This window comes from Asterias rubens, chromosome 13, assembly GCF_902459465.1.
Source record: "Asterias rubens chromosome 13, eAstRub1.3, whole genome shotgun sequence".
NCBI classification, from domain to species: Eukaryota; Metazoa; Echinodermata; class Asteroidea; order Forcipulatida; family Asteriidae; genus Asterias; species Asterias rubens.
In genome coordinates this window covers 11,714,263-11,737,847 of record NC_047074.1, presented here as the reverse complement: position 1 = coordinate 11,737,847, position 23,585 = coordinate 11,714,263, and the positions used below count along the sequence as shown (strand labels likewise).

The 23,585-nt window shown below is 39.7% G+C and overlaps 3 protein-coding genes and 1 long non-coding RNA gene across 4 annotated transcripts; 1 reads left to right on the top strand and 3 right to left on the bottom strand.

The window, feature by feature from the left end:
* Positions 1 to 665: 665 nt before the first annotated feature.
* LOC117298567 (BTB/POZ domain-containing protein KCTD4-like) lies at positions 666 to 13,754 on the bottom strand. Its single transcript, XM_033781885.1, has 2 exons — positions 13,721 to 13,754; positions 666 to 1,996 (listed from the first exon to the last, which is right to left on the bottom strand). Exon 2 carries the CDS (start codon positions 1,982 to 1,984, stop codon positions 1,277 to 1,279), a length of 708 nt encoding a protein of 235 aa, XP_033637776.1. The 5' UTR covers positions 1,985 to 1,996; positions 13,721 to 13,754; the 3' UTR covers positions 666 to 1,276.
* Positions 5,980 to 13,790, top strand: LOC117298569. The gene is made up of 3 exons (XR_004519980.1): positions 5,980 to 6,062; positions 10,133 to 10,137; positions 13,723 to 13,790. It is a non-coding gene; the product is annotated as an uncharacterized LOC117298569 (long non-coding RNA).
* Positions 10,429 to 11,700, bottom strand: LOC117298568 (BTB/POZ domain-containing protein KCTD6-like). Its single transcript, XM_033781886.1, has one exon. It carries the CDS (start codon positions 11,439 to 11,441, stop codon positions 10,782 to 10,784), a length of 660 nt encoding a protein of 219 aa, XP_033637777.1. The 5' UTR covers positions 11,442 to 11,700; the 3' UTR covers positions 10,429 to 10,781.
* Positions 13,791 to 15,813: 2,023 nt separating the features above from the next.
* Positions 15,814 to 23,326, bottom strand: LOC117298729. The gene is made up of 4 exons (XM_033782047.1): positions 22,722 to 23,326; positions 19,775 to 20,469; positions 17,701 to 17,761; positions 15,814 to 16,628 (listed from the first exon to the last, which is right to left on the bottom strand). Exons 1-4 carry the CDS (start codon positions 23,112 to 23,114, stop codon positions 15,903 to 15,905), a joined length of 1,875 nt encoding a protein of 624 aa, XP_033637938.1. The 5' UTR covers positions 23,115 to 23,326; the 3' UTR covers positions 15,814 to 15,902.
* Between the last annotated feature and the right edge of the window lie 259 nt (positions 23,327 to 23,585).

Here is a 23,585-nt window from a genome sequence, read left to right as displayed (position 1 = left end):
TCTGGAGAATTCTCCAGAAGACGATCAGAGCATACTGATCGAAACGTCGAGTTATCAGAACCACCCCAACTCATTAGAGATAGTCATTACATGGTGTTACCGCAAACCTTTCCATACCGTATTTCCACCATGCAAAGTTTCAAATCCTACTTATCGTGGAAAGTTACTTCTTTCTCGAAAACTACGTCACTTCAGAGGGAGTCGTTTCTTACAATTTGTTATACTATCAACCTCTCCCCATTACTCGTTACCAAGTAAGGTTCTATGCTTACAACTATTTTGAGTAATTACCAATAGTGTCCACTGCCTTTAAGTGTTTCTGATGTGCAACACATTGTGCAAAACAAGAGGCACTAATAGGTTAATGTGATTTATTAATGACATAAACTAGTGCATTTTGCCCCTAAGATTAAATTAATGTTATTGTTATATATATCAGATTCGGAAAATAATTGTTTCGAGAAAGCCAAAAGCGAGGTGCTTGTCATTATTGTTATCAATAATTGATAATTAGTGAAATTGTAGCCTTGAATGTCTATCAATAAAGTAAAATGACTAGGAACGAACAAGAATAAGAAAACACGATGGGTAATTACTCAAAATAATAGTAGCATACAAAACTTACTCGGTAACGAACAATGGGGAGCTGTTGATAGTATAACACATTATGAGAAACGTCTCCCTATGAAGTAACGTAGGTTTTGAGAAAGAGTTAATTTCTCACTAAAACATTAATTTGAATTGACTTATATAGACCTCAGCTGTGGTCTCGAATTCAAGGAATCTGAAAGCAAACAACTTATGCGACAAATGTTTTTTCTTCCATTTGCCTCTCGCAACTTCGACGACCAATATTGAGTCAACATTATTTTACAATGCCTATTGCTGAGATACAACAAGTGAGAAAACTGGTATTTGACAATTAATTACTATAGGTGTGCAGTGTTTTTACAATTTTTAATAAAGCCAACAGAAAGAGGCTGGTAAACCATTCAATAATTCCAACAATGTTTAGTCGAAATTCAATGAGAACTGTCTAGGCGAATAATCTTGAATGCCTTTAAAATGAAATAGAATCTATGAGAAGAACGAAATTATGTGTGCACGAAAATAAAACTAAATGTAATATCTATACAAAGAGAATACCTTTATTGGTTTGAGGAAAATGCACGAATTTTGAACTGATTCTGATTCTTTGAAAAGAAACTGAATCGTGTTTTGTTTGCTGAAATTGACTGCGCTGAAAACCTATATCAAGCTCTTGTTTTATCGAAAGTCATTTGTCTGGGTAGGTTCTTCTTACAAAAATCCAATAATGAGAATCGCTGACAGAAGATTCGCTTAACATGACAAATCCGAGGGATGCTAAGGGGGATTGAACAAAATCCAGCAGCTTAGAATACTGTTGAGAACCATTACGCAATACAGATTCAAGTAAAACATCAAAACGTGTAACGGTTACCGAAATATCACGCGGGATGTACCACACAGTAATCTTGGTACGCTGATCTGTAAATAACGATATATAACTCTTGATTTGATCAAGGGTCTCTTGTTTGCCATAGAGTATCCGTGAAGTATCTATTTTTGAACACTTAATTTTAATCCATTCCATCTGGCAGCTCGACTTCGGCTCTATCATGTCGACAGCCTCACCGACAAGCTTGTCGACAGCTTCGATGAGCGGCCCGATTTGGTAAAACTCAGCTTCCCGCCTCAGGAGACCCAGCTCCTTGAAGTCTTCTGGTAGGGTCAGGCATGATTCCCGGAGGAAGTTGAGCACGAAGCGGAACGTGGGACCGTCCCGATCGATGACGAAGCGGCCATGTTCATCCTTGTTGGATGGGTCGAGTCCGGTTCCACTGTTTCCATGTTGTGTTTTGAACATTGTTCCTAGCATGGAGTCAGGGTAGCGTGTCAGGGTCTCGATTGAGGTCGTGTAGATGGTTCCTCCAACGTTCAAGGTGATCATCTTGGTGGCCATCTTGGTGTAAATCTAAAGGAGGAAGCCAACGGTAATGTATTTAAGTCATCGTTGTGCGTGGTTTCCTAAACCAGTACAGTTGCAAGTTTATAACTTATAATTATAAAGACACTGGACACTATTGGTAATTGGCAAAGACTATCTTCACAGTTGGTGTATCTCAACATATATAAATAAAATAACAAACCTGTGAAAATTTGTCCTCAATCGGTCGTCGAAGTTGCGAGATAAAAAGAAAAACAAACACCCTTGTCGCACAATGGTCACAAGAAGTTGCGGTGTGCTTTCAGATGCTTGATTTCGAAATCAAATTCGTGGAAAATTACTTCTTTCTCGAAAACTACATCACTTCAGAGGGAGCCGTGTCAACACTCATCAACAGCTTACCATTACTATCAACCTCTCCCCATTACTCGAATCAAGAAAGGTTTTATGATAATAGTTTGAGTAATTACCAATAGTGGCCACTGCTTTTAAAGGATTCGGGTACTTTTTCAAAATGTCCACAGATTTACATTAAACTTACAATAACTTGGAAAGCTTCCCTCCAAATATTACTAACTAAGGTTGTTTAGTTTTTGAGAAATGAATAAAACAAGTCACAAAATAATGTTGGTCTCATGAGACCAACATTATTTTAGCATGTAAAATCCCCTTAACCAGTTATGATATTATACCAAAACCATAGCATAACTGGTTAATAAGTTTTTACATGCTAAAACTGAGACGAAAATTATTACTTTTACTCATTTCTCAAAAACTACAGCACCTCAGTAAGTAAAATTTCAAGGGAAGCTTTCTACTATTATAATCTTCAAACTGTGTAAGTTTAATGTAAATCTGTGGACATTGTGTTTTTTGTTAGGAAAAAGTACATAAACACTTTATGGACAGTTTTATGTAAAATGATTTCAACTAGACCTCTCAGGATACCAGGGCCCAATTTTGTGGCTCTGCTTACCGCCGAATTCTGCGCTTACGATCGCGATTCCCCGCTTACGTGCAAGCGCCGAATTTCTGAGCTAGCCTTGTAAGCGTAGAATGCCTATAGTAACGTGGAGTACGCAAGCGCAGAAGCCCAAATTCACCGCTAACCCGTGAAATACGCTTGCCGTAAGCACAGAATTCCCCGCTTCCGTAAGCGCCGATTCTGTGCTTACGGTAAGCAGAGCCATGAAATTGGGCCCAGACTCTGAAAAGTCAACCACATTTTTAGTCCGCACATGACTGATTATGAAAGTTTGATAACTAAATAGGCTTTCTGCTGAGATGTTGTTCAGTTGGTTTCACAAATGATTCCTTTGTGGTGTATTTATGTAGTTTTCTGATTAATTAGTCTTATTTATTTCCAGTAGTTTATGTATGATTCTGCGTTATTAAATTTTTCCATGTAGTCCATGTATGCATAGTGAATTTCCTCCATGGTAGGACCAATAAAGTTGAATTGAATTTCATTGAATTGAATCGAATAGAGTCCATCGATTTCATTGGAAGAGGGTGTGCCCTGAATGGAGCAGGTTTGGACAATGTGAAGCCTACTTAATATTGGCTTTGTAAAGGGGCGTTTCGGTGCGCCATATCAGACGCACCCCCCCCCCCCCGCCCTAGCCCTGAATCAAGGCACACGCGGCGGCGGCACGCCGATGTAAAGCACGGAAAAAGACCAGCGCGAGCGGCGAAGCCGCATGCACTGAAGTGTTTTGCTCTGTAGGCCTACTGTCTGTAATGTCAACAAGTGATTCCCAATTATATTCATTATTATTACAAATGAAGCAAAAGCATTATAAATTATTTAAAACTTAGCAGTATTATTTTATTACTACGAATTGACTCCACAAGAACTTGAACAGGAGTCTACATATTAACATAGAAATTTAAAAAGAAATTTAACATTCAATATTATTTTATCTTCCGTAAAATTACCATCTCATTAATAATACAGAATGTCTATACACATGCCCCTGGTTTTAACACTAAAACAAAGCTTCGAAGTACTATCCATAATTATTCTATAATTAATAATTTCTTAATTGTTTCTCTTATTTTTCCCCGTTTTCTTTTTCGACATCAATCTCTAGGGAATCGAGATGACACTTAGTTCATAAACACTTAAAGGAACATTACATAACTGGTTTTGCTAACAAAACAGTTGCTGGCAGTGTAAGCACTTTATGTTATCCACTATACATAAACTGACAAACCTGTAGAAGTTTGAGATCGATCGGCTATCTGGGTCACGAGAGAATAGTGAAAAACCGATTACAAATTTTGCATTGAATCGATGCCAAAATAAAAATGAATAAAACGCTCACTGAGCGATAAACTCCATACGCGAAGTTAGATTATTTATTTCTCATAAAGTATGACATTTCAGACCGAAATATTATTTCAATGGATGTTTTCTATCATCATCGTTAGACCGTGTAAACTTAATGTAAATCTGTGATCTTCACGACCTTAATTCTTACCAATTCTGTAACGTTCCTTTAAAACTAAAAAACAATTTTCCATTAAATAACAAAAATATATCCTTGGAAATGTTCGGATGTTACGTACATGTATTGTAGTGAAAATAGTATAAAGCACAGAAAGACATGTTTTCTCAATATCATTTTTTTTCTTCTTAAAACCGTGGCGGTAGTTACGGTCGATACCCCTATAAGGCACATTTTCAACAGTTGTGTAACCAGAGAGCGACCGAGGATGGGAGGTCCCCCCCCTCTCAGAACACTTGGCCTCTCTTGACCACCCCCCCCCCCCCCAAACATGAGGTAAAGAAAGTGGACAAATATAAAGTTTTTTACAGATGAAATATCAGAGATAATAAATTTGCATCGGGGATAAAGAATATTAATTTTGGTTTTTACCAATACACCGATGTGTTTTAGCACTGTACACTCAGATGAAATATCCCCACCCCATAATGTTTTTGCCCCCGCTTAAAACTAAAAAACTATTTTCTATAACAGAACACTGGACACCTTTGGTTATTATTGCCAAAGACCAGTTTTCTCACTTGTTGTATCTCAACAAATGCATAAAATTACAAGCATGTGAACAAGTGAACTCAACAGGTCGTTGAAGTTGCGAGAGGGTCATTCGCTTGCTAGTTTCTTTGTTATTATCGAAGGTCATTCGCTGGGTAAGTTCTTTTTTTATGAAAGGTCATTCCCTGGTAAGATACTTTCTTCATCAAAGGTCATTATCTGGGTAGGTTGTTTGTTTTATCAAAGGTCATTCGCTGGGTAAGTTCTTTGTTATCAAAGGTCACTCGCTGGGTAGTTTCTTTGTGTTAAAGGTCGTTCTCTGGGGGTAGGTCATTCGCCAGGTATGTTCTTTATTGTATTATTTAAGGTCATTCTCTAGACTCTGGATAGGTTCTATGTACAAACATCAAGTGCTCAGAGTAGCCGTAAGAAGTGACGCAAAATCTTACAAATCCGAGATTATTTAAGGGACACAGAACATCATCCGGCACATCCTGTGCCGGGTTTGCAACTTTACGCAAGACAGTTTCCAGGACAACATCGATAAGTTTAACTGTTACTGAGATGTCAAGGGGGACGAACCGCAGATCATGCGCTCTTTCTTCGTAGTGATATTTTGTTTGTTGTTCCTTGATCTGATCAAGGATCTCCTGTTTGCCCAAGATTGTCCATGAATAATCAGCAATTGAGTACACAGCTTTAACCCATTCCAGTTGACTGCTCGACTTCGGCTCTATCATGTCGACAGCCTCATCGACAAGTTTGTCGACAGCTTCGATGAGCGGCCCGATTTGGTAGAACTCAGCTTCCCGCCTCAGGATACCCAGCTCCTTGAACTCTTCTGGTAGGGTCAGGCTTGACTCTCGGAGGAAGTTGAGCACGAAGCGGAACATGGGACCGTCCCGATCGATGACGAAGCGGCCATGTTCATCCTTATTGGATGGGTCGAGTCGGGTCCCACTGTCTTCATGTTGTGTTTTGAACATTGTCCCTAGCATGGAGTCAGGGTAGCGTGTCAATGTCTCGATTGAGGTCGTGTAGATGGTTCCTCCAACGTTCAAGGTGATCATCTTGCTGGCCATCTTAGTGTAGTTCTATAGGAGTTAAGCCCAATGTGATTATACATCCATTAAAATAGAAGAGGTTCTTAGTGAGTACCAAAATTGTGGGTGTGTCCCCCCCCCCCACACAAGGAAAAAATAACAAACAAACAAACAAACAAACAAACAAACAAACAAACAAACAAACAAACAAACAAACAAACAAACAAACAAACAAACAAACAAACAAACAAACAAACAAACAAACAAACAAACAAACACAAACACAAACACAATGATGGTCTCGCCTTTAAATTAAGCAGCACGGTGTGTTGCTGTTAATGAAAACAAAAATAGATAAGTTCAAGCATCACAAATTCATCGTCGGTAAAAAATGAGAAATTACACAATTTAAATCATTCTCTTAAACAAAAAGTCGTAAACACGATACCTTGATACTTTTTATTACAGCATTTTTCTTCGGTGATTCATAAACTACACTCTATTTCAAAAGTGGCAAATTTACAAAACAAAATTACTTTTCGAACACGAAAATATTAAATTATAAACACGTAGTTAAAGGCACTGGATACTGTTGTTAATTACTCAAAATAATTGTTAGCATAACATCTTACTTGGTATAACGAGCAATGCAAAGCTGTTGACAGTAACAAGCATTGTGAGAAACGGCTCCCTCTGAACGTAGTGTTCGAGAAAGAAGTAAATTATTTGAATTTAATATGAGACCTCAGCAGCTGTGGTCTCGAATTCAAGCTTCAGAATAAGCACACAACTTATGCGACAAGGGTGTTTTTCTTTGCAAGGGTGTCTTTCCTTCGCAACGTCGACGACAAAATTAATTTAGTTCAAATTTTCACAGGTTTGTAATTTTATGCATGTTGACAAGTAAGAAAACTTGCATTTGACAATATTTACCAAGAAACGTCTCCAGTACCTTTAAAGAAAGAAGTCAGAGATAAGGAACCACGAATGGAATCTAAACGAAAAAAACAAGTAACATCGTTTCGTTGTATGCTTCGTAGTTTAAAGGCAGTGGACACTGTTGGTAATTACTCAAAATAATTATTAGCATGAAACCTATCTTGATAACGAGTAATGGGGAGAGGTAGATAGGAAACATTGTGAGAAAAAGCTCCCTCTGAAGTGACGTAGTTTTCGACAAAAGAAGTAATTTTCCACGAATTTGTTTCGACACAGCAATCGGAATCCGACCTCAGACGCCTCCTGCTGCATCTTCACCCTATTCAGGGGTTCGTCTCGCGTTCCTTGCATGAGCTGCATCCGTACGCCTCCGGGCTCTCAAGCTTAGGAATGTTGTAGTGGTGAGTCGGGATCTTCTTAGTGAACTGGGCGTAGTACTTTGCGAAGTACGGTATCTCATCGAGAGCCTGATGGGCGGTACCGTAGACGAACCAGGAGTGCCCCCACGAAGAGCTCTACCTTCAGGTACTCCATGGGTCGGATGGTCTTGCGTTGCATCCTCCGCTCCTCGTCGATGAAGATCCTCCTGGACGTCCTGCAGAGCCCGGACTGATTCCACGAGAGGTTGGATTTGGTAGAACTAATTTTCGGGGAAGCTTTTTGTTATCATTATCTTCAAACTGTGTAATTTAAGTGTAAATCTGTAGACACTGTGTTTTTTTTTGTCCTACAAAAAGTACATAGACCTTTTAATTACCGCTGGATTATAACAGATAGAGACCATCGAGTTTCAACTGCTTTGAATGTTAGCTGTTTTATTTACCTAAACTCTCGATTGTATTATTATGATTGTGATGTATACTGTCTGTATTTGTGTGGCTGTTTGTAATGTGTATTTTGTATGACTGTGGAAAACACTTTTCAGGTCTACATGATGAAAAAAAAACTAATACAACCTAATATAATATAATCTAATTATAATCTAATCCAATACGCCAGCATGTCGACTGCTGCTGCGCATCGTGACCAACAGCTGTTTTAAAGAATACCGACTCGGTAGTTATAATGCGCTCACTGTCAGTAGAAAAAAAATCCGTGTAGGCCTACTGTTTTAGGCCAACTTCAATAACATGTTCAATAATCGAGGGGCCATACACACTGTGTACATACTGTATACTATGTGCTTAAAGCCCCTCCCCCTAATAGTCCCTTGGACCAAAATAAAACAAAATAATACAAAATAAAACAACAACAACAACAAAAACAACATCAAAGAAAACCAGACATACACAACAACACAACATCAACAGCACCACAACAAAAAAGACCAAAATATGGTGAAAACATTTAAGAGATATTGTTTGATATTTATATTAAATACTATAAGGTTGTTAACAAGAAATATTGACGACAATTTATAGTGGTGGGGCAGATAGGTGAACTATTTGGGGGAAATGTGCCTTTGGTGATACGATCATTGAATGTGTCACATTCTGAGAAATAATTATAAAATATTTAATAATTTTATTAATTTTCAAAATTGCCAACATTGCTCGTTATTTTACCTATATTTTTTAGGACAAATCATTCGTCTTGTGACATACTCTTGTTTGCAAATGCCATCCCTGTATTATCATATCGTATCGTATTATCATCCCTGTATTAGCACTGGACACCTTTGGTAATAATTATTGTACACCCACTTGGTGTATTCCAACATAATAGGCATCATACAATAATAAACCTGTTAAGTTTTTGACTCAATAGGAGACTTTCCAACACTAGATGGCAGCAGACATACCGGGTAAATTTCCATTGTTTACGTAGTTCTGAACATGCGCATAATTCTGAGAACAATGGATCTACCCGGTAAGTCTGCTGCCCTCTATCGTCCCAGAAAGTCTCCCATTGGTCATCGCAGGTGCAAGTGAATAAGGATAAAGAAAAACCACCATTGTTACACTGTTTGTGTGCTTTCAGTTTTCCAAAATAAAAGGCTTCAGGCCTGAAGTCTTTGTGCGGGTGACAAATTACTTCTTTCTCAAAATGTATAATGTTATTTCATTCTCACAATGTTTTATACTATATCAGCAGCTCTCCTTCGCCAAATGAAATTTATGCTAACATCTATTTTGAGTAATTACCAATAGTGTCCAGTGCCTTGAAAATTGACAATCTCACGACCTACCTGCTTTAAAGATGTCTGTCTAAAACAATGAGCGAGAATGACCAAGTACGAGATCACGTCAACAGAGTAAACCACACAGTTGTGCATCTAATAATGCACGTAATATAGATCATGTGTTATTTTCGTGTATTCATTTTATTATAATCACTTACTATCCAACATTGACGGTTAATGCTGTTAAAAAAAATACTATGGAAGATGTGCTGTGTATTGCTACAGTGACTAACGGAAGTACGTTTTGTGATTTAGTGAAAATTGCTGGTTGGTGAGTTTTATGTTGATGGACCAATGTACGTTGTGAATTTAGTTGATGTGTACACTTGCACTTCTGTTCTCAGAAACCGGTGGTAATTAATTCGGGGGGGGGGGGCATTAACTGGGTGAATAAACGTAACAGAAATAACATTTCTAAAATTTGAAACTTAAGAAAATGGTAGGTCTGCCTTTCAGGGTGGAATGTGAAAATTTCAAAACAAATACAAAGTAATTTAATATATAATTATAAGTACATCTTCAAAACTACCACCGTCGAATTCATCAACAACAAAAAATATATACAGATCCACATCAGCACCCTAGCCCTGCATGGCGACCTTACACTTTCGTATTTTTCTGTATCTGTATACAGAGGACGAGTCCTATAATAGGGCTAATCAGCACCCCAACCCCAACTAATAAACTAACTACAGGGCACAATGTTAAAAAATCAGACCAGAATCTTGCTTAGCACTTTAGATACTGCTTAGTGGGAAAATATCACCAACCAGAATTCTATAACATTTTATCTTCGTGAGGCTGATGCCTGCGTCTATTTTGCTCAGCAAAAAAGCCTCTGCTTTACTTATAAAAGTCTCATGTAAAACAGTGTTAAGAGTTTAAACACAAAATAATCTACCCACTTTTTAAATAATTATTTAATTGATAAACATATCTGTCATTTTTACACAACCTCACATGGTTTGTAGGATCGTTTGTATTCAACATGTTTTAGATTAGGTCGAGTAAAAAAAGAAACATGTTTAGCGTCCGGGTTTCTCAAAAAAAGGAAGGAGGGGGGCTTTTTAATTTTTATTTTTTATTTCAAGATGGCCGTCATTCTTTTTAAATGTCAAATATCCATTGTTTTTTTCAACTGCTCAAACACATAATACATAAATAAAACATTTTGGTCAAGACATTCACAGACAAGACATTCAGATTGTTTTAGCTGAGATTTCATATTAAAAAAAAAATCATAAAAAGAAAATAAAAAAATGAGGGAAAAAAAAGAAAAAAAGAAAGAAAAAGGAGGCTGCCTCTAAAAAGGAAGCGGGCGGGTACGCTAAACATGTTTCTTTTTTTTACTCGGCCTTATACATGTTTAGGCCAATACAAAAAAGTGGGTACACAACTGATGCTTATAGAATGTTGAAAATCTAAACTGTTTCTTTAGAGTGCGAGGTACGTCAAGGTGTCCAGTATGAGGTGTCATAATTATGAGGTTCTGTTAACCATAACCTCCCGTGCAAAAACCCATCGGTCAGTCGACCTCTCGTCTCAACCGCTGGATGGGGTACAGAGCAAACCGAACCCCACCTGTGTGAGGTCTCCCGAAACAGTCTGACCCTATATTGATGGGTTAGTCCCTCATAATTATGAGGTTATGATTTAACCTCCCGTGCAAAAACCCATCGGTCAGTCGATCTCTCGTCCCCACCGCTGGAGGAAGTACAGAGCAAACCGAACCCCAGCTGCGAGGTTTCCCGGAACAGTCTGACCCTATTCACGGGTTGACCCCTTGGGAGGTTAAGCCCGTTCTCCTCGCACCGTGTCAGTCTGTTCTTGAAGGCATGCGAGTCCTTAAACGACCCCACGATGATAGGGATTCTTTTGAGGACGTCGGCGTTAGCGAAGACGATCCACTGCCCCGATGCGCACTCATATTCCACCTCCACATACTCCATCTCCGGGATGCGTTCCCTCTGCGTCTGGAGGACCTCCTCAAGGCGTGTCTTCTCCTCCTTTAGGCATCTCACCGCATCAATCAAAGCCTCGATCTGATAGAAATCTGCCTCCGCTGCCAGGAGATCAACCTCCTTGAAATCCTCCGGGAGGTTGAGGGTGGATCGACGGAGGAAGTTCAGCACGAAGCGGAAGAGGGGTCCGTCCCCGTCGATGACGAAGTTACCGTTGGCGTCCCGTGCGGATTGGATGCGACCGCTGAACATGGCACCGAGCATCGAGTCTGGATAACGGGTCAGAGTTGAGTAGGACGTGGTGTATAAACTACCACCGACGTTCAGATTGATCACTTCGTCCATGATACTAGGCCTCTAGGCCTATCTATCTCAATCACTACACATCGCCACCATGCAGCTTACACATGTACAATTTCTTGACACGTTGTATTTATGTACATGCTGGTACATTAGAGCGATCTCTGGATTTATCATACATATCAGTCAGTACGTTTAGGGCCTATCATGTACTTGCGGTCCTTATGCCTCAATATTCAGAGTTCACAGCGAAGGTGAACAGCGCCATTGAATTTCTTGACACGTTGTAATTTAAGTACATATCGCGGCCGGTGCATAGAGCGATCTCTGTATGCAGAGAATGCATTTATTATACACAGTAGACATAATAAATTATTATCAGTCGGTACATGTACATGTAGATGCGCTCACGTTATGCCTCATTTAATATTCACAGAGTAATAACTCACAGCGAAGGTGAACAGCGTCATCAAGTGCCATGCATACGTTGCTATTTATTTTATCTATTTATTTATTTCCACAAAACCTCAACAAAAAAAATGGAGAAGATTTCTACACTAATCTGGTCCATACACCAGTGTTTAAGGAAACGAGATGAACCTTACTCTCTAGACGACCCCTAGACCATCTTGAAAAAAATTGAAACAAAATTGAGGATTGTCAGAACGATCTGAGTAGCCGACCGAGAGTATCAAGATCATCACATTCAAGAAACTGGTTACGAAATAAAACTGTTTTACACTATCACAAATACTATGATTGACATAGTCTACGTACTTTATGTCAGTCTGAGTGAAATTTCCGTCTGGAAGCAGGACTAATAATGCAAAAGCGAGACACGTTTTAAGAATCCACTCAACCAAACATGCTCCACACATAGGGATAACAAATCGCTGAAATCGTGCAAGAAACAAGAACGTTAAAAACGTAATAATTTTTGAGAAAAGGCTGCTCTAATATTCTGGTTTATTTATTTACTGCACGCGTGGCAAAGCTTGCCAAAAAGTAGAACTACAAGTAAAACTAGTTCATAGGTAAACATTATTTAATTAAACAAAAAATTACAAGACAAAACACAAAATTAAAGCAACAACCTCAATAAAAAACAACTAAAGCAAATACAAAAAGCTCGAACCGACACCGGCGGCCAAAAGGTACATACAATCATTATAAGTAGAGCAAGTTAAACAGGTAAAAGTAGATGTTTAAAATGATAGAAGACTCTGTGCTTACACTGTCTTTATGTCTATTTTGTCCTCACCCCGCCAGCACAGCCAAACCCAGGGCAAATAAAGCTGTTTTTAAACTACATGTACATGTTACTATAGTGTACATATTTATTTTGAATTTTGTTTTTGTATTAAAGACTCTGGACACTATTGGTAATTGTCAAAGACCAGTCTTCTCACTTGGTGTACTCAACATTATGCAAAATATAACTAACCTGTGAAAATTTGAGCTCAATTGGTCGTCGGAGATGTGAGAGAACTATGAAAGAACAAAACATGTCACACGAAGATGTGTGTTTTCATATGCTTTATTTCGAGACCTCAAATTCTAAACTCGAGGTCTTAAAATCAGATTCGTGGAAAACTGCTTCTTTTTCAAAAACTACGTCACTTCAGAAGGAGCCGTTTCTCACAATGTTTTATATTATCAACCTCTCCCCATTACCAAGAGAGGTTTTATGCTGATAATTATTGAGTAATGACCAATAGTGTCCATGCACTGCCTTTAAAAAATGTTTTCAGTGACAAACCAGTTTAATTGGCTGATCCAGGTCACGCACCGACAATATAGCATTCATTATTGTAGTGTTTGTTGTTTGGAATTATTTACACTAAATGTCAAAACTCATAATAGTTCTAGGAGTATACGGGAGACGATAGTGAAACGAAAACAATATTGCAATAGACCCTTCCCATGATATAAATGTAAATTGCACATAGCGCGTGCGCACTAACGTTTTGGTTGGCAAAATGAGGGAATATCGCGCTGTTTTGTACACGGCTAATGGGTGCGTGACGCAGACGCGACTGCGCGTCTGCTTAGTGCACAACTCTATGGCGTTTGCCAACCAACAGGGTCTGTACGCATGCGTGAATGTGATTAGCATATTTCATGGGAAGGGTCCATTGGTTCAACCACGAGAACGGCACCATACAAAGTCATGACACACGTGCTGTAGTGGTCCGTAGGTGATGTTCAAAATCAAAACCTAGAAAAACACAACTGAACAACAGAACTTTCAATTTCAAAGTGAGCTTTAAAATCAGCACACCTAGCACCCTCTGATAAACCATAGTTTAATTTATAACACTTACAGTTAGTAGTCGAAACAGTGCAATGTTCGGCCAAGTTTTTACTCTTCCTGGTGGTGTGGCAAAAACTCTGCGGAAGGGGATTCCCCGATGCCAGAAATAAGACTGCTAAAAATGAAGTGCGCCCTCTTTCGAATTGCGGTATTGATATTGCGGGCACAAAAACAACAACAATCAATAAGTAAATATATTTTATAAATCAACAATTCCCTTCCCCGTGCCAATAGTCTTCTCTTCGAAAGTGTTGAAGGGGCCGAGTGATGAGTGCCCTTTTCCCCAAAAATGCAAACAACCGCCCCCTCCCTTCCCAAAATATAAATATAAGTCTAATAAAGTTACCTAAAAATCAAAATTTGATTAATTTGATTAAATTTGATTCAACCAGGAGACTGATAAGATTTTACCAGGTACTTTTTGGGTGATTGCAAAAAAACAGAAATTATTTTTTTATTAGAACTAAACAGAAAATGATTTGTCAAGCCCAACTTGATGCTCAGCACGATTGTAAATGGGCCTGTTCCAAATACAATTTGACCAGCACAAATAAAGTAGGACAAGGACCAACTACAGTTGGGGAGGAATCACAAGACTGGGAACAGTAGTTTAAAAATGAATACCAGGGTACCCCCCTCCCCCCCCCAAAAAAAAAGTCAAATGTTGGGCTTTTACGCAGTTTTTTCCTCTTGTACAGAAGTACCCCCTAAAATCCTCCCAAGAATTCCTGAGATTTACAGAACAAAATGAAGGCAAAACATGAGAGAGGGGTACACCATGGGTGGATTTCACAAGGAGTTAGGGTTAGTCCTAACTTGGGACTAGTCCTATGAGATATTACAAACCGAAGACTCGTCCTAAATTAGGGCATGTAACTCGTCCTACCTCGAGATAGGACTAGTTTTAACTCTACGTGAAGTTCACAACAGGCCACATGTCAAGCACCAAATTAATTAATAAAAAAAAAAGGAAAGCATGTTGTTTATCACCATTGGACTCCTGATACAACAACAACTTCTTTTAAAACAGTTACAAAAGCAGTTACAGACCAGAGTCCTGTAAAGTAACCCTAACATTTACATGAGGACTACTCGGCCACCTTTGATAACAAACAAATGTTGATCAAAAGTTCAGTAAAGAAAGCATATTAACAAGCGCTCTCGCCTGCTTCTTAGAAAAAAAAGAATGAAACAAATAGATCATTCCTAAGAGGACTGCCTGTTTAACTGAACGCACTCATGGTTTGTAATTGTTTGTCGAATGCTTGACTAAATCTGAACATCTGAGTAAAGGCCCGGTCCCACTGCAGCGATAAACGAGAACGATAACGATAACAAAGCAAAGAGAACGCATTATATTGGTTGAATGAGCGTGTGCAAATTCTGTTTGGAACAATTCAACCAATATATAATGCGTTCTCTTTGCGTCATGATCGTTATCGTTTTCGCTGCAGTGTGACTCGGCCTTAAGGCATGTTAGTAGCAAGGAGTAACCTATCAATCATTAACATTCTACAAACAATTACAAACCATAATTGTGCGTTCAGTAAGCCTAAAACAAGCACAACTCCTCTTTACAAAAGTCATTCCATGGACAGCTTGCAAAATGAGTAGGCCTACCTTTATTAAAAAAGATATCAACCTCCCCTTAAAAATCATCAATTTCGTAAATTTTTGTTTCTGTTAGGCCTAATAAGCAAGAAAGAGTGCTTGTTAAAGCCATTGGACCCTTTCGGTACAGAAAGAAAAAAAAAGTTCACAGATTTACAAATAATTTACAGGGTTTACAGAAGGTAATGGTGAAAGACTTCTCTTGAAATATTAGTCCATGAAATGCTTTACTTTTTGAGAAAACGGTAAAACAATATAAATTCTCGTTAGCGAGAATTACGGATTTATTTTAAACACATTTCATGACACGGCGAAACGCGCGAAAACAGGAGTGGGTTTTCCCGTTATTTTCTCCCGACTCCGATGTCTGATTGAGCCTAAATTTCCACAGGATTGTTATTTTATATATAAGTTGTGATACATGAAGTGTGGGACTTGGACAATACGGTTTACCGAAAGGGTCCAATGGCTTTAAATGAATGCTTTACTGAACAAGTGTAATTTGTTTTTGTTTTGAAAAACATCACCAATCCCGGTGGTCAACTTCTTTTTGACTCGCCCTGTAGAGAACAACCCAAGATCTATTTCTTGACTGTACGTCCAAAGAGATACTTCTGGATATCGTAGTGAGTTTTGGTTGGAGCGAGAGTGGTTGTATTGATCAAAGCAAAGCCATACTGTGTTATGGTTTGACAGGTGGCCAGAGGATCCAAACTTTTGAAGTTTTCTACGGATGAAATCCCACCATCGGTAAGTTCCTTTCCCTGGCTGTGCTCGAGAATCTCCTCAATGGACTCTTCAACAGAAAGATGCGTGTACTCGTCATAATAGAACTGTTGAAAATACTCCCACAGAGGATCGATCTCCTTCAAGAGATTGAACGAGCCAATGTAACCCGTGATCAAGTGCCCGTCGCTGGTCGCTCTCTTTGACACTATCTGGATAAACTGCGTCTCTTCTGCTTTTCGCTTCTTCCTCTCCTCCCTTTCTTCAAACAGAATATCTGCCGCATCGATCAGATCCTGGATGTGGAAAAAGTCTGCCTCCGTCTTCAGGAGGTCCCACTCCTCGAATGTCTCTGGGAGGCAAAGGCACGATCTTCGGAGGAAGTTCAAGATGTGGCGGAATGTAGGGCCGTCCCCGTCTAAGAGAAAGTTCCCCTCGTCATCTTTCTTTAAGAGGAATCGAGAACTGAACATCTTTGCAAGCATTGTGTCCGGTCGATTTCTTAGAGTTGTTAGGGTCGTCTGATAGAGACACCCTCCAACCTTTAGGGTTAGAAAATCCTCCATAAGAGGGCTCACTACCTGTTGTGAAAATAATATCCACATCAAAAGTAAGAATGACTCAACAATATTTAACAACAATGGTGCACACTCAATAAAATATTGATTGCAGGACAGTACCATATGGTGCTTGTGCTCATGGGCTGGTAAAGTGGAACCGTGACACCCCCCCCCCCCCCCTCCCTGTTTTTAAATCAACTCAATCTATTTAACACATTCTCAGTTTGGCAAGTATTTTTAAACAACAACAACAGCAACGAAAAAGGTAAAGAAATTGGTGGCAGGAATGATTTAGAAACTTTTCCAAATGTCTAAATCATATTTATACAAATAGACTGTAGGGCTACTTCTAGAAACTATAAGGCTCTCCTGTGAGCTCACAGGGGAGCCTTATATATAGTTTCTAGAAGTACTGTAGGGCTAGGCAGTGACTGCTCAGCTCAAATTTTTTACAAAAGGGGATATCTCATTGAGTAAATTAGATACATTATTATTTCATAATTTATATCAAATGAAAAAGTGGTGGCGCCATACGATAAATTTTCCGCCTGTACAGTTGAGCCCCCCAAAAATGGCGACTGTCGGGAGGAGGGTTACTTTATCGCAACAAACATGACAAAGTCTAACTACAGGTGACATAGACAAATTCAGATAGCCCACCTTGTTGAGCTAAATGGTTCTCTTTATTTATTATTAGATTTATTAAATATTAGTCTTTTTGACTTTTAACATTATTCTCATCACACTATACACTCAATCCAGTCACCACTGTGATGAGACCGATGTAAAAGAGAGCCATTTACACAGCTTAAGTCAAGGTGGCAGTTGAGTTGACCATGGAGGTAAAATTTACAGACAATAGACACTGACCCGAGTCACAGGTCAGTGTCACAGTGTGACCAAAGGAAGAGTAGTGTGTGCAATGCTTCACACTTCACTTGACTTACAATTAATGTTTACTTACTCAGCTCAGTTGTTATTACTCTTCCGATGTAATCCCGTGAAATTTGTCAGTCACTGACTGACACCCGTTGAATTCATCCAATAAGAATCAGAAGATTCGTTCGTCCAATAATAAATGTAAACTTCTTACTATTATTATAACTGGCGATAACTGGAAGAAACACGAATTCTGAGATGCAAAGCAGACACCACTGACCTATAGCCTATATATACTGTAGTGATAGAGATCAGTGGCAGACACACATGTAAAATTGTAACAACCAACAGCTAGCTGAACAACAACAATGAGCAGCGCCCTCTACCGCCGTCTGCTTTAAACTCTCAGAGAGGGGGTAATGTAAAGTTCAAGGGTCACTCGGGCGGTCTGGGGTGGAGTGTTTTTTAACACTACAGCGAGGGGGTTTGTACTATAAATACTCCCTATTAGTGTCTTAACATGAGGGCACTGTAGCACATGTTCTCTCTCGAAGGATTTCAATTTTAATAATTGCACCGTTATGCACGCCTCCCCAATGGAGGATTATTTCAAAAAGCATTGCAACGTATTCTCCTAATCAGACCAGGAACAGTACAAACCCTATGCGGGATAAAACAAAACAAAAATAATACGCCGGCGGGAAAGGGGGGTGGGGGTGGTCTCGTGAGCTCATCGTGCCAGAGCACTCGTCATGTGGAGCATTAGATTGAATAAAAATAGCCAGTGTATTTTCTTCTTCAGTGTAGGCCCACTATATCCACTAATCGCCTTGAATCAGTGTGGTTTATTATTGTACAAATTTTTAGCATCAAGGGCAGGGGGGGGGGGAGATAACTTAAAAAGCATGCACCCTCTCGTATCGGTCATCCTACTTATAGCCCGCATTAACTTCCCACGAGGGGCCGAATGTCTGGCGGACAGACTTGGCACCAGCCCCCCCCCCCCCCCCCCCCCCCAACCAAGGATAATTCGTACCCCTGCTAACGATCACGAAACGCATAATCCATCTCGAGTTAGGACGAGTAACCCGTCCTAGGATGGGTTCAATTCGTCCCGTAGGCGTCTATGAATACGGAAATAAAAGACAGTGGACACTATTGGTAATTGTCAATCTCAGTTCGTGTATCTCAACATAATGTTAACAAACCTGTGAAAGTTTGAGCTTGATCGGTCATCGAAGTTGCGTGATAAAAATATCGGAAAAAATACTCTTGTCGCACGAAGTTGTGTGCTTTCAGATGCTTGATTTCAAGACCTCAAACTAATTCTAAATCCGAGGTCTCGAAATCAAATTCGTGGAATATTACTTCTTTCTTGAAAAGTACTCCACTTCGGAGGGAGCCGTTTCTCACAATGTTCTATACTACCAACCTCTCCCCAGGCGTTACCAAGTAAGGTTTTATGCTAATAATTATTTTGAGTAATTACCATTAGTGTCCACTGCCTTTAACTCGTCTTAAGTCCTAAAGACTAATCCTAAATTAGGAAGAAAAGTGTTGACATCGACAGCAGGTTTATTAATAATACACATTTTCAATCAAGGCTAATAATAATACCCAATGAAAAAAATTATCTCAAGAGTAGGGATAACGTACTGGGGCAAGATTTTTTTTCAACAACAGCCTAGGAAAAAAAAACTTGGAAAATATTGGATCCCTTTGAAGATTTTATCGGGATATTGGATTCAAACTCAATGGGATTGTTGTGGTAGGAGGGACAGTTATTTAATATTCAATGGCATCCAATATGGGATTCACAGGGGATCCCGTTGAACCCAACTGGGCCCAATTTCATTGAGCTGCTCAGCACGAAATTATAGCTTAGCATTAAATTTCTTCCTTGATAAAAACAACGTTACTTAACCAAATTTCCTTTTCTTGTTATTCAGCTGCTGTTTTTTTCATTATCCTGAAAATAGCACTTGGAAGTTTGGTTTGTGTAGGGTAATCCTATTTTTATCAAGGCAAAACAAAAAATCATGCTAAGCAAATCTGTGTGGTTAGCAGCTCTATGAAATTGGGCCAAGCTAGGTCCACTCTAATTGAATTTCATTAAAACATGAAAGGAATTCCATTAAATCCCATTCAAAATATCGATGGAACTCAAATGGAATCCAATGGAAATGTTTTCCTCCGGGGAGAGTTAACCCATGGCTTTCTATTCTCCAAGACCAACACCGTTCGTTCCACACATTCATTTCAAGTTTCAGACAAAATAATTAATAAACTATTTATTTCCAATTGCATTCCGACCGAACAGCTTTATCTCAACATGTTTGTTCTCCCATACAGAAGAGTCCAGCAGCCTGAACCCCAGTCGCGTCATCTCCTGATAAACTTTCATGCGGTCCACTCCCCTAACACCTTGCTTCGATACGATCGTCCCTGTAGCATCAACGCGATCTGCAATATTTGTGTTTTTATTGGCGTGTGCCTCAAAGAACTGCCATAACGTTGGGATAGTCCTGAGAGTCACCCCTGTTCCTCTATACATCAGCTCTCCATTATCGACAAAACTTAGTTCAGTGAACTCCATCTCCTGTCTGCTGCCCTCTCCCGCTGACCGCTCATCTTTGAGTGACTCCACCCCATCTATCAGCTCCTTGATTTGGAAGAAGTCTGCCTCCGCACTGAGGAGATCCCACTCCTTGAAGTCATTGGGAAGACAGAGGGAGGAGCGGCGGAGGAAGTTCAAGACGTGGCGGAAGATCGGCCCGTCTCCGTCGATGATGTAGTGGCCGTTGTTGTCCCGATAGGTTGGGATGTTGCCACCGAACATGCTACCTAGCATGGAGTCCGGATAGCGGGTCAGTGTTGAAACAGTCGTTGTGTAGAGACTGCCTCCGACATTGAGTGTCACTAGATCTGAAGGCTTATGATCATCAGTAGATGCTGGTTGCGGCGTGTAATCCATTGCCGTGTCCTAAAACGCTGTTCGATCTGCACAGGAAGAAACGGTTTATATCACTATAAAACTCTTCATGAAAATGTTCCCTAATTGGAGCGAATAATGCTAACCAAACCGATGCCTCTGATGATGCATCAGTACATTCAATCCCTGTCGTATGAATCCCGCAGTGAGTGATGCCACTATTGTTGTGTGTATGTACATGAGTCACCCAGAGCATGGTCAGAGCGTGCATAAAATAATATAACCGAGCGAACCACGATGGAAGTCAAACAGCCGTCGGTTGCTCTGATCGCTGATGGGGAAAATAATGGCAAGGACACTGTACACTGTACGATTTCAAGAAGTTTGGACGAGTAACTTCGGATACGGAATTTTAAGCCATTGGACCCTTTCGGTAAACAGTTTTGGACCCTTTCGGTAAACAGTTTTGTCCAAGTTTCGCCGTGTCATGACATGTGTTTAAAATAAATCCGTAATTCTCGTTAACGAGAATTTATATTGTTTTGCTGTTTTCTCAAAAAGTAAAGCATTTCATGGAATAATATTTCAAAAGAAGTCTTTCACCATTGCCTTCTGTAAACCCTGTAAGTTATTTGTAAATCTGTGATTTTTCTTTTCTGAACCGAAAGGGTCCAATGGCTTTAACTTGCCCCAAGTCCTAATATTAATCCTAAGAGTTTGGTGAAATCGACGGCAGTTGTAACTAATTGGGTATCCCAATAATGCATTAAAGGCAGTGGACACTATTGGTAATTACTCAAAATAATTTTTAGCATAAAACCTTACTTGGTAACGGGTAATGGGGAGAGGGTGATAGTACAAAACACTGTTAGAAACGGCTCCCTCTGACGTGACGTAATTTTCGAGAAAGAAGTAAACTTCCACGAATTTGATTTTGAGACCTCAGAATTGGATTTTGTGGTCTCGAAATCAAGCATTTGAAAGCACACAAACTTCGTGTGACAAGGGTGTTTTTTTCTTGCATTATTATCTCGCAACTTCGACGACCAATTGAGCTCAAAATAATATCACAGGTTTGTTATTTTATGCATAAGTTGAGATACACCAAGTGAGAAGACTGGTCTTTGACAATTACCAATAGTGTCCAGAGTCTTTAATGTAACAGAGTAAACAATTTTTGATATTGCCCGAACGGTGTCAACTTCGCTCTTTTGACGTCACTCTGTGACGTCACTCTTTATGAGTGAAACTGGAACAAACATCACTGACTCTAAAATCGAGTAGTACGTACCTGTCTTTCACTCTAAACGGGGTTGTCCGCCATGGGTTTTTGCAAAAGTGGTTTTCGGCGGACAAAAATTAGTGTTTTTCACTCTAAGACAGTGTATATGGTATAAATGAAAATAAACCAGTAAAGATGCATCATCAAACAATAACTACAATAATCACTTTACATTCTCACATGGTGTGTTTATAATGTCACTTTTTGTTACCTTAAAATGTGATTTTAATAGTAATGTTTTAAAAACAAGTATACAATTTTTTTTGACCTTTGAAAGTACCAGCTCGAAAGCATTCGACACTGTTGGTAATTACTCAACCAATTGTGAGCATAAAATTTTACTTGGTAACAAGCAATGGAGACCTATTGATAGCAGAAAACATTGTGAGAAACAGGTCCATCCGAAGTAATGTAGTTTTTGAGCGAGAGGTTTTTTTTTCTCACCCAAAAAGACCGTCAGGCCTGATAGTCTCGTCAAGCATCTGAAAGCACACAATTTTGGGCAACAAGGGGTGGGTTTTTCTTTCCCTTTATCATGCATTCAATGACCAATTTGGGTCGACATAAAAACAAAAATCAAAGATGTGTTATTTTATTTTGATGCATTGAGAATTTAATAGTGGCCTACGACATTAATACCAAACGTGTCTAGTACCTTTAAAGGCAGTGGACATCATTGGAAATTGTCAAAGACTAGCCTTCACAGTTGGTGTATCTCAACATATATGCATAAAATAACAAACCTGTGAAAATTTGAGCTCAATCGGTCATCAAAGTTGCGAGATAACAATAAAAGAAAAAACACCCTTGTCACACGAAGTTGTGTGTGCTTTCATGCTTCATGCAGTTCATCATTAGTCTGTTCAAGGTGTGGACACTAAAAAAGAGTGCACTGTTTAGTTTTAGTGTACACAGACAAATTAATTTAATCAAACCTTTTAGTGTCCAGGTAATGTGTCCACCACCATAAAATGGTGTTACTTCGACTTACCGAGAAAATGAAAACACAATTCTATGAATTCGTGTCCTGTCTGAATCTGATGCCCTCTACCAACCGCTCCTTCCTCAGCAACTTCACTTCATCTATCAGCTCCTTGATTTTGAAGAACTCTGCCTCCGCACTCAGGAGGTCCCACTCCTTGAAGTCATTGGGAAGACAGAGCGAGGAGCGGCGGAGGAAGTTCAAGACGTGACGGAAGATGGGCCCGTCCCCGTCGATGATGTAGTGGCCGTTGTTGTCCCGTTGGGTTGGGATGAGACCGAAGTACATGCTAAACAACATGGAGTCTGGATAGCGGGTCAGTGTTGCAACAGTCGTTGTGTAGAGACTGCCTCCCACATTGAGTGTCACTAGATCGGTATCTGCAGTTGTTGCAGGCTCTCTAGCAGGTGTTTTAGTTGGTTGCTTGCCCATATTATTGCTGTAGTATTTTACCTGTCAATGGGTGTGTAAAACTCTTTCTTGCAGCACTGGTTTCACACCCGATCTCTTCCCTAGTGATTGGGCGAGTGTTTAGTTAACGTTGCGTGCAGCGGTTTTACTAGATGAGCGAGTGTTTGGTTAAACCAAAGATGGTTAAACGAGGTTTGAAATAGTTCATGTGCACACAGTGTAATGCAGATCTAGACTTGTGGACAAGTCGTTAAAAGTCTGTCGCCCCGATAGCGTTCTGACTCTCCCTCTCTCCCCCTCTCCCCCTCGATTCCGAATCTCCCCGCGATTCCCGCGACACAGTGTGATATTATCGCGAGACTGCTGGCCCTGCAAGACAACTGCTCCCGTGACGGCTATCTGAGCTAAAAACGGCAACCAGCTACAGTTCGCACGAGAGGGGTGATCTATGGCAGTGAGTCGATCGCGGAAACCTGCATTTTTACCTCACCA